Here is a 13,558-nt window from a genome sequence, read left to right as displayed (position 1 = left end):
TTGGTTCTCCTATCCTGCCACCTGCTCTGAACTTTCTTCAGATTTGCCCCTGAGGTGACCCTGGAAGAATCCTCAACATTCAAGCTCTTAACCTATGTCTCCTGAGCAGATGCAAAGAAGCTCAGCAGACCCAAGACTGATTACTACAGTCACAATTCTATTGAGTACCTACATACAATCATTACAAATATAGTTACATAGCAATTATAATCTGATCTAACGCAAGGGTCATAGGTTTTGGAACCAAAGAGACCTGGCTATCACTCAAATTTACCACATGCATAACGTTGGAAAAGTTACTTAGTTTCCTGCATCTCAATTTCCTTTTCTATATATTTGAGATACTACTGTCTGCTCCGTGGAGTTGCTAGGAGAATTACCTAAAATAATCTGTATAAAGGGCTTAATGCTGAACCTGGAACAGAGTAGGTACTCAATAAATATTAAACTATATTTTGTTTATTTTTTGATCTGTGTGTACCAGACCAAAAATAAATTTTATAAATATGTTCATGTATCATCTAAATTTTCATGTTTAGGTGACTGCTTTGGTTCACATGAAACTTCTATGCTGGTGGAATCTAGAGGAATGAATTATCTCACAAGTCAGGCAGAGCATAAAAGGGACTTAATAATTCAGCCTCTCTCCCAGCTTCTACTCAGTTGTGCTTATGTTAACTGATGGAAGCAGCATGTGATGGAGAACACGAAGAGAAAATTTTGAGTTTCTATACAATCTTAGTTATGACATAACAATTATTTGAAATATCATTCACTTCAATCCAAGGATGACTTATTAAGAATGTTGCATTCTTGGGACTTCCCTGGTGGCGCAGTGGTTAAGAATCCGCCTGCCAATGCAGGGGACACGGGTTCTATCCCTGGACCAGGAATTTCCCACATGCCGGGGAGCAACTAAGCCCATGCACCACAACTACTGAGCCTGTGCTCTACGGCCCGCGAGCCACAACTACTGAAGCCCGCGTGCCTAGAGCCCGTGCTCTGCAACAAGAGAAGCCACCGCAATGAGAAGCCCACACATCGCAACGAAGCGTAGCCCCCGCTCACCGCGACTAGAGAAAGCCCACGTGCAGCAACGAAGACCCAACACAACCAACCAACCAAATAAATAAATAAATAAATAAATAAATAAATAAATAAAATGGGTGACATAGATTAGTGGCTATATTAGTACAATACTAGAAAAATAACTCAGTGCTGAACATATATTTTAAAAAAAAGAATGTTGTATTCTTATATGCTATGGGCAGAGTAAACTGTACTTCTATACACTGATTCAAATGCAGAGAGTACAGTCATTAAGGCAAACAACAAAACATTTTAAAACATTAAGTCAAATGGAGCCAGAGCTATGGATAAAATTGTTCCCCCAAACTGGGACTTACCTGGTTGGTGCAGTGGTTAAGAATCCGCCTGCAAATGCAGGGGACACGGGTTCAATCCCTGGTCTGGGAAGATCCCACATGCCACGGAGCAACTAAGCGCGTGTGCCACAACTACTGAAGCCCGCGCGCCTAGAGCCCGTGCTCTGCAACAAGAGAAGCCACCACAACGAGAAGCCCACGCACTGCAACGAAGAGTAGTCCCCGCTCGCCGCAGCTAGAGAAAGCCCGTGCACAGCAACGAAGACCCAACGCAGCCAAAAAATAAATAAAATTTAAAAAATAAATAAATAAAATTTTTTAAAAAAATTGTTTCCCAAAGCTCTGGCTGCTCTCATTAAGAAAAATCACCTCAAAGATATCTTAAAAGATAGTTAATTCTTCAGCTACCTTATTCATATTTACAGATAAAATATTTTCACCCCCAAACTGCTGCAGGTTTCTATAGAGATAGATAGATAAATAGATAGATAGACTTATAGACAGATAGATAGACAGACAGATAGACGGACATCAATAGACAGATAACTTCAAAAGCCAGAGCATTTCTCCCAGGAGGTAATCAAGAGCATTACAAAACATTGGGGACCTAAATGTGGTCATCTTTGTCAAAATAAATGTGTAAATGTATTTATTTGCTGTGTATTAAGTACAAGTACCTAAAGCAATGCAACTTGCATAGCATCTCTTCGAGAGACACTATGGCAACCCTCACTCCCAAAGGCATGAAGACCAATATAATTACAACACAAATCCATCCAACCGGTACCTAACCTCCCAAAGCAAATACTGTGCACAGCCTTTACTTGAAGACTAAATAAGTTTTCAACTTGCCATCTGTCTTACAGGTTACAGTCAAGGATTCCAAATGATGCTCTGGTGAGGTAAAAAATAATAGATCAGAGTCATATTTGACAACAGCTGGGGAACATCCCAGACTGCACTTAAACACCATAAAGCCTGGGATCTTCACGCATTGAGCTCTCTCCACAATGAGGAAGACATAGGAGACTGAGAAAACATACTGCAGGAGTACCTCACTGCCATATTTTAAATTTTTGCTATTTTTTCTTGAAACCATTCAGCATGCAGATATGATTTCAAAATATTACAAACACTCATATATGTAATTGGCTGAATTTTACCTAATTCTCCTCCTGACATTGTCTCCTGACTTTCTCCTGTTGAATATAGGAAAATAAAATCATCGGCAATCTCATATAACAGTAATATAATGTGATTTGGGATCATAAGAGAAAATAACTTTTTAAAAGAAATTTATTTTACTGAACCCATTTGAAATTATAAATGGCCACCTGTGTTCCAGGACATCCTAGTTCCAATGCATTTTTTACTTGTCTCCACTAGAGTTTTAGTGGTTTCTTTGTATTCAGAGTTAGCCTTTTACCTGTGTACCAGATTACCCTAGTCCTCCTATAATCATAAAAATGAATATAGGGACTTCCCTGGTGACACAGTGGTTAAGAATCTGCCTCCCAAGGCAGGGGACACGGGTTCGAGCCCTGGTCCAGGAAGATCCCATATGCCGCGGAGCAACTAAGCCCGTGTGCCACAACTACTGAGCCTGCGCTCCAGAGCCCGCGAGCCACAACTATTGAGCCCACGTGCCACAGCTACTGAAGCCTGTGCACCTAGCGCCCATGCACTGCAACAAAGAGTGGCCCCTGCTCACCGCAACTAGAGAAAGCCCACACGCAGCAATGAAGACCCAACAAAGCCAAAAATAAATAAATAAATAAAAATGAATATAATTATTTTATCCATAATGAATTTACAAATGAGATCCTTACCCCTAAATATAATATGATTCCATAGAACATAAATCTCCAGAAAAAGCATCGCCGAAGGGCATTAATGAGTTTGGGATTTTTCTTTGAGGCCAATTCTCTATCCCATTCTCTGCAAAAGAACACAAAATGGGACCAGTAAGTTGCATGTGCAAATATCTGAGTTCTCTATTTCCCTTAACATAGTTTTATTCACACAAGTACATTCAAGGAGATTAACCCAAGTGACTAAAGAGACAAAACCTTGGGGGGACCTTCCAACACCAACGCTCAGGCAGATGTTTGGCAGAATTCAATGCTCCGCCATATATAAATTTTCGAGGAGTTGACTTCATGAAAAGGCCACTCTGTATGTGTTAAAGAAAGGTTCTGGGCTTCTAAAAAGCAATGAATGCAAGAGGTGGACAAATAAAATATGACTCTTATGAATACACATTGCTGTGCTTAGAACAAGGTGAAAAATAAATATTTAATTTTTTTCCCTTCACCTCTTGATCTTTACCTGTTTAGAATTGTAGTGGATTTTACAAAATCTAACTGTCAAACCGAAAACAAGATTAAAAGTCAGGTGGATTTTTCTGTGATTTAACATTAGAAAAACTTGTTGTTTTTAAATGTAGGGGTATGAAACAAGTATCATCAACTTTGATTTTCAAATACTAAAGTCATTCTTTACAATAAAAATCTTTGGAAAATTAGAACAGAATCAAATTCTATATTTTCTGGCAGGAATAGAAATTAAATAAGTCTGAAAAATGGTTGGTGTCAAATAAATGTTTTTGTTTTCTTTTAAATACTGTACATTCATCAGCCGATTATATTTACATTTTTGCCACTACTTTCTGTTCATAAAAACCTTCTCTCTCTTCCCAAGTGGATAAAATATATCCCTAAATGTTACCCTCATCTTCATTGTTAAACTGTACAGAGACGAAAAGTTTCACAGGAAAGAACTATATAAAGACTTTATATTTTATCAACAGCTATTTTCATTACTATCCATCTACCATTATTAGAGGTGGTTCTAAGTTACTCCAAAGGAAGACCACACAACTGAGATTTGAGGGCAGGTTTGGCAGTCATGGGCATTGTGCATGGACACTGGCTTCCCTGAAAATCTTACTATCTATCATGCCTAATTACGCTATGCCATCCATCTACCTGCTCACACTCTTCCCACTCTTTCACTCACACACAAGACTTGCCTCCCATCCATGTCATTTGGTGATTCACAACGGGGTAAGAAGCTAAATATGGAGACAGATTCTGCCTCTCTTTCAAAGGAAGAATGAGTCAGATGAGAAAGCCAGGAAGAGAGGTGGTACATAAACCAAAGAAATGGTTTCAAGTTGGGAAGAAGTGGTCCACTCTTAAGTCATGGTAGGAAGATGTCATTATATTTGACATTAAGAGACCTCTGATGACCCTAGTCAGTGTCATTTTAGGAATATGGTAGACACAGAAACCATATTTCAGGGAGCTGAGATGTAAAGGAAAGGAGAAGTAGAGAGACGAGGAGAGCACAGAGATATTAGCTGTGGGAAAAAAAAAACGAATGAGGTAGCGATCTGAGGGGAAGGCAAAGCTGGGGAATTTTTCAGTGGATGGGACTTGAACTACTGGACACTGAGGGAAGGAATCAGCAGCGAGAGTAGATGGGGTGGTTCCCGCAACACCACGACAGACCCAGTAAGCATTCCAAACACCAAGACTTGAATCATAATGGAAGAAATTTTATACTTATCAAGTTTGTAGCTTAGCTACAATCATGAAATGGATGTGCGGTCTGCATACAGGAGTAATGCACAGGGTTCAAATCCACGGCCACAAACTGAGCCAGATGGGCCAAGGTACCTCAACCACATGGTAACCACCTAGGGCCTTTGTCACATGTCATCTTTGAAATCTGTGGCCAGGGTCACTTTCCAAGGGTGCAGAGATACAAAGTACTATAAGTGGTATTTCACTCTTTCAAAATATTTCAGTAAATTCTAAATAACAATTTTTATAAAAAAGAAATAACAGAGTGAAGAAGAGATACCCCAAAAAAGACAAAAATAATAAAGTCTATGGACTTATGCTGGCACAGTGTTGTTGGATTGAAACAAAATAGGTACATTTTAAACACTGAATTGATATGGAGACACAATGAAAACTGAGGAGAAAAAAATGTTAGGCCAGATAATCCTACAAATTCAGGTTATGTCCTCTATTTGGCCATAAGTAAAAATAAATCTGGAGTACGCAGGTTTTGATTAACCTAGTCCTACTCTGATTAATCTTTCCCTCAGCATCCATTTAGAACTTAGATATTCATCATCTACTATATTATTTTGAACTTGCTGATATACCTACAATATACTATGTTTATATATTTTATCTGTGCAGAAGTGTTACAGGTTTTTACATAATGCTAGCCATTTCACATTCAATCATCATTCATTCATTCAACAAATATTTACTGAGCACCTACTACAGTCAGCCCTTCATGTCTGCGGGTTCCTCATCCTCAGATTCAACCAACTGGGGATGGAAAATACTCACCAAAAAAAATTCCAGAAAGTTCCAAACAGCAAAACTTGGATTCTTCATGTGCCGGCAACAATTTACATAGCATTTACATTGTATTATGTACCATAAGTAATCTAGAGATGATTTAAACTATACAAGAGGATATGTGTAGGTTATATGCATTTTGTATAAGGGACTTGAGCATCCATAGATTATTACATCCGGGGGAATCTAGCAAGGGACAACTGTATATACCAGACCCTATTCTAGACCCTATTCCAGGCACATCATAAGCTGAACAAATCAAACAAAAACAAAACAAAACAAAAAAATATATCCCTGCCCTCATGGCACGTACACACACTAAGTACTCAATATTAGGAGCTGGACCTTGAACTTGGAAATGTGAACCTGCTACTCCCACTAGCCTAATTCTTTGAATAAATCAAGAAAAAGTAAGGTTGAATATCTTATTTGCCCTGAAATTTCAAAAGAAATTCAATGAATTTCATGAAAATAAGGTAAACAAATTGCAAATCTACTCAACTATTTTATTTTGGTGCAGTAAAAAGTAGCTACTTCTTTTTCTTTTTCTTTTTTCTGTCAACTCCCTCTCCCCTTTCCCCTTCATCTGGTATCAGACCCTGTACTGCTGGCACAAGACCCAGTCTAGCTCATTCATAGATTGTTGTTGGTCCAAGGAGTGAGCTTGTGACTCAAAAGTTTCTGGGATTTTTCACATTTGGCCACAGAGAAAGGACTCTTTCCTCTGTGGTCTATAAAAATATGAGCAAAGAGTTCTGAGGACCCACTGAATGGAGGAAGCTGGTCTGAGAGAATAAAACCAGTTCCTGGTTCCACTGAGTCCCTAAGGCCAATTCTCTACCTAGGCCTTCACACAGGTTGACTACATAAGCCAATAAATTCCCTCTTAAATAAATTCACTGGCAACCAAAAGGATTATAACCAATACCCTTAGAAAGGGAGACTTCTTTACAACGGGAAACACTGTTCCTGGGGAGGCCAGGAGTGTAGACCTGGGTTTGAACCACAGCTCAATCAATTATTAGCTGGAAAATTAAATCATCTCTCTGAGCGTCAGTTTGCTCTTCTGTAAGACAGAGATAATGATGCTTTCCTTCCAGAGTGGCTGAGAGGAGATACTACACTTGGCATTCAACGTATACTCAAAAATATGAAATTTTTACATTTCTTTGACATCCAACAGCCTTTACCCTAAAATTTCCAAGTATGTACATTTGTATTCACACATTAAGATTATGGAGGCAAATGTACACAACTTGCTTCATAAAGATGTGATTGCAGTCTTCACAAAATCCGTGTAATAGTCTTTAAAGGCAGGTAGCTTCTCAGAATTCAAATATGTGTTTTTCAAAAAAAGGTCCTATCTCAGGAAAATGGTTTTTTTTCTTTCATCCTTTCATTGTTTAATTCTTGACTAATCAAGACTTCATCAAGAAAATAGGATGTTCCTATTATAAATATGCCATTTTAAGAATTAAACCCTCTCATGTCTGTTCTCTAGTCTCTAAATAATAATATTAATTTCTCTCTTCAATAAACAATGTGCATGAACATACCTTTCCAATTTTTCAGATAGATTGTCAGCAGAATCAGAAGAAGAGATATGGTATATGTCTGACAATTCCAGGCGCTGTCTGTACCCTTTCCTCAAAATTGGTCTGGTCCAGCTAAAATAAAGAGAGGAGAGACAGATATAAATGTTAACTTGATTTGATCTCCAGTGTAGACTTGGAATCAGATACAGTTTCAAATTTTCTAGTATGTGGAAAATGGTGGTAGTGCATAAATACGAGAATAAAATAAGCCAACTTATAGGAATGCCAGGGAGTCATATCTTACAGAACACAACTCTATAAAACAGCATCACCTCTGAACTGATGTGACTATAGCTTTGTCTAAAAGGATCGGGGATGACGGTAGAATCATCATCTTTCCCAGAGGGAAAAAACAAACTGTTAAACATTCTAGACTAAAAGTATTCTTCAAGAAAAAAAAAAAAGAAGAAAATTCCCCAAAATAACCAGATACTAGGAGTTTATAGTTTGCTGAAGTCCAGTCTCTACCACTTCAAATACAAAATGATCTCTGAATAAGAAGACAGACCCTCAAACAACACCCTTATATAATTTTGTTAACCATAGCTCACAGTACTCAGCAATGAGCTATTTGTTGAATGAACTGACTGTAGCTGGAGTATCAATTTGTTGACTTAATCATCACCCCTGAATGAGAGTGGGGATCATTATTTTCTTATGTTTTGTCTCCTCACCCCATAGCAGTTATGCACATCTGCCCGCTACGCATCTAATAAATAACAATTTATGATGGAAGCTAGGGAAGCTGGCATAGTAAATACTTATGCAGGATACTCTAGTTATTTTCAAATACATTGTTTCTAACTACTGTGAATAAGGCAAAATAATCTTCACAGAGATAAGAAAATCTAAAAAGAAGTCAAAGACAAGGGAAAACAAAGAGGAAGGAGGGAGGGGCAGGAGAATTGTAAAACAAAGAAATCACGTACAAAGAGAAACTTCTAAATGAAATTTGAGCAAATGAGACCTTTCTCATGTGAAATTTCATATATTTATTTATTTTTTAACATCTTTATTGGAGTATAATTGCTTTACAATGGTGTGTTAGTTTCTGCTTTATAACAAAGTGAATCAGCTATACATATACATATATCCCCATATCTCCTCCCTCTTGCGTCTCCCTCCCACCCTCCCTACCCCACCTCTCTAGGTGGTCACAAAGCACCGAGCTAATCTCCCTGTGCTATGTGTCATATATTTATTAAAGAAAGGAATTGAACTTGGAATCAGTGATTCCCAACATATGCTTTTACCCTTACCATCTTTCTTTTCTCCAGAGAGTCCTAAAATTTGGTGTCATCGAGACTTTGGTAATACATCAAAATTCATGTTACCCACCAAAAATCAATAGGGAGTGTTTTAGCAATATCTGAGAAGCAAAATAAACTTATACTAGGAAAAGTATTCTAGCAAAGCCATTCAGAATAAAAAGAGGAAATGCTATGCCAAATGCAAACATTTTGACATTGTTTCAGGGCAAAACTTTGGAGAAGGCTCTCATGTCCACCTTCACCACTCCCACCCCAAGAGTCCAGATTCTCGTTTCACTTCCCTTGTCTCCACCTTCTTCAGTCAGCCACTGCCCTGTGTTCCTGATGTCTCTGCAACTTGTCCTTCCTTAAAATTTAACTGAATTAAGACCCAGCTCAAGGACTTCGCTGGCGGTCCAGCAGTTAAGACTCCACGCTCCCAATGCAGGGGGCCCGGGTTCGATCTCCGGTCAGGGAACTAGACCCCACACGTCGTAACTAAAGACCCCACATGCTGCAACTAAAGATCCAGCGTGCCACAACCAAGACCCGCACAGCCAAATAAATAAATAAATAAATATTTTTTAAAAAAAAGAAGACCCTGCTCAAAGGCTCAGTAGTTTCACCAACCATTTCTGACCAAGATATCAACGAGTGACAATGGCTTAATATGTCAGTTTCTTCCATTAACTTGCAATATTTGCATCTTAACAAGAGCCTTCAAACCTCAGCAAAGGGTGATAATTGTTTTATCTTTATTGCCCAGTGTGATCCATTGGCAATTTCTCCTGGAGAACAAGAATAAAAATAGTTAAGGACAGTCTGAACACAGCAGTTAAAGAAGTGCTGTGATCATGCAGCATCTGCATTGGGCATCGTCTGTGAGAGTGCTGGCACACCCGCCTGGCACTCACAATCCACTAGCCAACATAAGCACTTTGGAAGCACATTTGCCAATACAGGGGGCAGTAAGGGTGTGAAAAATCTGGGACAGCAATTTAGGATACAAACTCCATTCTGTTGGTTATAAGCCTTTGTAAACTTAAGAAGTGAAAAGGTGAAGCAAGTGTTTAATACTAATAAAAAAATTATGTGTATATAGCACTTTCACAAACACTAGCATATTGTGATTTTAATTTGAAAATCTTGATAGGTAGGTAGAACAAGAAGAGATCATTGCCCTACTTTAAGGATAAAGAAATGGAGGCTCAAAGATGCTAAATTTGTCTGTTACTAAATGCCAAAAACTAGATTTTTACCACATTCTTCTGATGTCATGCCTTCCTTTACCATGTTCAGCTCTTATATTTAGGAAAATTAAGCTTGGTGGGTTATTCTAGACATAGTGCTGGAATGCGGGTCTGGAAGCAGTGAGACCAGAAGCTAGCAGACTGCAGGCAGTGGTGTGGTGTGGTGTACTGACAAATCTTTAATAACCATGCCTTCTCCAGGAAAACAAAAAACAAAAAGTGACTTATGGTATTTGCCAATTTCTGTGGTGTAAATACTCCCACCATGACCAGTTTCAAGTCACCAAATGTGAAGTCACTGAACACAGAGTTGGGAAGAGATACACAGCTGCATATTATAAGATAGTGTGATTACCATTCAGATACAATCAACATAACCTCAATACATAGATAATAATTATGTAGTGATAACTTTTCAATTACTATCTTTGTTTTAACATAATTTATTTAATTGTAAGTATAAATCAATTAATTTTTAATACTAGTTGTTCTTAACAACCAGCTCACAAAGTTCCTGAAAATTTAACAATCAGCTCAGCCAGAAAGGGCCAACTGCAATAGATCACTGACTGCCAGATGGTTGTAAGACTCAGAACAAGGGTAATAGCATTGAGAATGGAAAGGAAGGGGCCTATGGAAAATTTAGAAGAGAAAAATATACTCTATCTATTAATAAACCTTTCATTTTCAGTATGTTTGAAATTGTTAAAATATGAAACTAAATTTACAAATAAAGAGAAGTTCACTATCTGTAAATATTACAATACCAAAGACATTTGCAGGAAATTTAAAAGCAAATCTTTTCTTTCTTTTAAAAACTAAATAAACATACATCTTTTGGTCCATATCTAAGACCTGATCACCATTTCCATTAATGAGTTTCTAGCTCATTTTTAAAATACTTTAAGTAACACCTACATTTATAAAAAGCTTCCTGCGTTATCCATGCCCATTTTAATATATATGTTATACCAAGACATCTAGTTTTTATTATCAAGAGTTCCATAGCCCAGCATCATCAAATCAAACATATTCAGTAGTATTAAAAGTTAGCCATTTATAATTATTAATATAATTTAGTGTTTCTGACAGATTCACTACAGTAAACCTATATTTGTAACCTGAAATAGAAACAACTTAAGGTAAATTATGAGAACTAAAATCAATTAACCTTAGGCTGCCTGGCAATCACCAGAGTTATCTGAAAGAATTTATTTTGTGAGATTAAACCAAAAAGACAATTGAATGAAATTTCTGCCCCATCAAGGAGGTCTCCATGACTACCTCAAGCCAGTCGCAGAAATACAAAAAACAAAACAAAACAAACAAAAGACTCCCCAGGTATCTACACTTAGACATTCAATGAAATATTAGTTACTGTAAAACTCCAGCCACCGCTTTTTTTGAATGAGCTTGAGTATGTTAAACATACTTGGATAGAATTTAGAAATGCCAACTCAGGATTTGTACTTCAGTATTTCTTCCATTAAATATTAATGAGTACCCAGGTGTTTCATTAGCAAGGCAGGTACACCTGGGATAACCAAAAGCAATAAACACTATTCTTCCTCCTTATCCTCAAATTTGCTCCCACCCACCCTTCCTCTAACCTCTAACTGACCTTACCCTTCTCCTTCATCCATAACCTGTCAGTGTATATTGAAAATGGACTTATAAATTGATCTACTTAGAAACTGTGACAGTTTCCAAAGTTCTCGTTATTTCTAACAGAAACTAGCTAATCATTAATTACAAGGTAGCAGACAGAAATCCTTAAGATATATAGTTCTTTATAACCTAAAATTTTGGGACTTCCCTGGTAGCGCAGTGGTTAAGAATCCGCCTGCCAATGCAGGGGACACGGGTTCGAGCCCTGGTCCGGGAAGATCCCACATGGCACGGAGCAGCTAAGCCCGTGTGCCACAACTACTGAGCCCGTGAGCCACAACTACTGAAGCCCACGTGCCTAGAGCCCATGCTCCGCAACAAGAGAAGCCACCGCTCACAGCAACTAGAGAAAGCCCGTGTGCAGCAACGAAGACCCAATGCAGCCAAAAATAATAATAATAATAATAAATAAATAAATTTATTTAAAATATATATTTCCTAAAGTTTTTCAACAAACTTTAAAAAAGTCTAGTACCCAGACACACTGTGCACTTAACGATAAGAGTCTTCAAGTTTTATTAAGGAAAAATGCTATCACTTGATTTTTTTTAATATATACACACACATACACACAATGAAACTGTATTTAGTTTCTTTTCTTAGGACAAAATTTCCGATTTTTACATAAATTTAGAGTGACTTGTAATTCCTCATGATGAAAAGAATTTTCCAATTATAGACACTATTAAAGCCTTGATTTTCATGAAACCTATCCCCGTAAAACCACATAATTAAAGCTTATAATCATTTTTCCATTTGACATTTGGCTTTTATTAATCCAACAGAGGCATCTGACATTTTCATCTGCTAGAATTTAAGATAAAGGTCAGGTATCAGATCTTTTCAGTTTCAAATGATTTTGTTTGTATAAAACAATCATGCCTCCACATTATTTAACATTACTTTTGATTTAACTAGCCAGATAAAATGAAATGAAATAGCAAATTCAAACCCATGGTTGCATGACACATCTCCCAAATACTGACAAACTGATACACTCAAATGACTAAGTCTTCTTCCTTTTTGCATGAAATAATACTTGAGGAACTAAGTAGAAATTACTCTAAACTGCTTAGTATGGACAAATTTAAATATGCTAGAGGTTTTCTCATCATCCAATATGTTTACCATGAGTTTGAAATAGCCCAAATAAGCTGGATAGTCCTAACTAAAGAAAATGTTGAAGTTCAGGCTGAGGAAAGAGGGGGAATCATTTGAACAGACTGTGACAACAAATCTCAAATTCCTGCAGCATATTCTGCCAGTTTGCTTTAGGTTTTTTGATAAATGGCTATGATGGGAAGAATTGAGTTGAGACCAGAAGTCATTTCATCTCTAAAAGGATGTTTCTTTTCTAATTCATATAAATAACACTTCAAATGTCACAGTTATTTTATCAACTTAGATCTGGTGTTATCTTATAGTTGGATATGTTTTTTCTCAATGAATTTTAGTAAAACTAAAACTGGAGAAAGTAGTGGCATCTAGCTCTCAAAAGTCCTGTATAAAACTTGTAGGCTTCAAGAATGCACCCCAAAGTCACAGCATTGGGGTGAGGGTCAAGTCGGTGAGTCTCTGTCCTCTCATCCCACAAGGTAATTAAACAGTGTTTGCTGCTTACCCATAAAATGGTAAATTTATAATAAATAACCACTTTAGTCAGCTCAATCACCTTCTTGCTTGCTAAAGATGAGCTATTTTTGTGTTTGAGAGTTAATTTCTCATGAGGCTCCTAGTTTACCAAGAGAACTGTAGAAGTTCTTTTTCTTTCTGTACATGAGTAAACAGTAAATGTAGTCAATGAATTTTAGAAGATTTGGAAAGATAATTATTTGCTGCTCAACAAAACACTACAAACCAATTCTGAAAAACCTTCCAGAGGCCCAGAATTTAAAACCATAACATAAATTAACTTCATGCTTAATGAACCTAAATATTAAATAGGAAATCGACCTGCCCATTTTAAAAGATGCTCCCAAATATAAATGTATTTGGAATGTAAGCATATTAAGAAAACTTCAGGAAAGA

The 13,558-nt window shown here is 37.2% G+C and overlaps 1 protein-coding gene across 1 annotated transcript in view; it reads right to left on the bottom strand.

Annotated features, from left to right (window-relative positions):
• Positions 1 to 13,558, bottom strand: part of CFTR (CF transmembrane conductance regulator) — a 233,003-nt gene that overhangs the window by 154,342 nt on the left and 65,103 nt on the right. Inside the window, exons 5-6 of the mRNA XM_068549816.1 lie at positions 7,324 to 7,434; positions 3,215 to 3,323 (exon numbers count right to left, since the gene is read on the bottom strand). Coding sequence (XP_068405917.1) covers positions 3,215 to 3,323; positions 7,324 to 7,434 — 220 coding nt within the window. The remainder of the gene's footprint in view (positions 1 to 3,214; positions 3,324 to 7,323; positions 7,435 to 13,558) is intronic.

This window comes from Eschrichtius robustus, chromosome 8 (genome assembly GCF_028021215.1).
Source record: "Eschrichtius robustus isolate mEscRob2 chromosome 8, mEscRob2.pri, whole genome shotgun sequence".
In the NCBI taxonomy this organism is placed as follows: Eukaryota; Metazoa; Chordata; class Mammalia; order Artiodactyla; family Eschrichtiidae; genus Eschrichtius; species Eschrichtius robustus.
The sequence above is the reverse complement of the archived record's forward strand: the minus strand, read 5'-3'. Positions and strand labels throughout refer to the sequence as shown.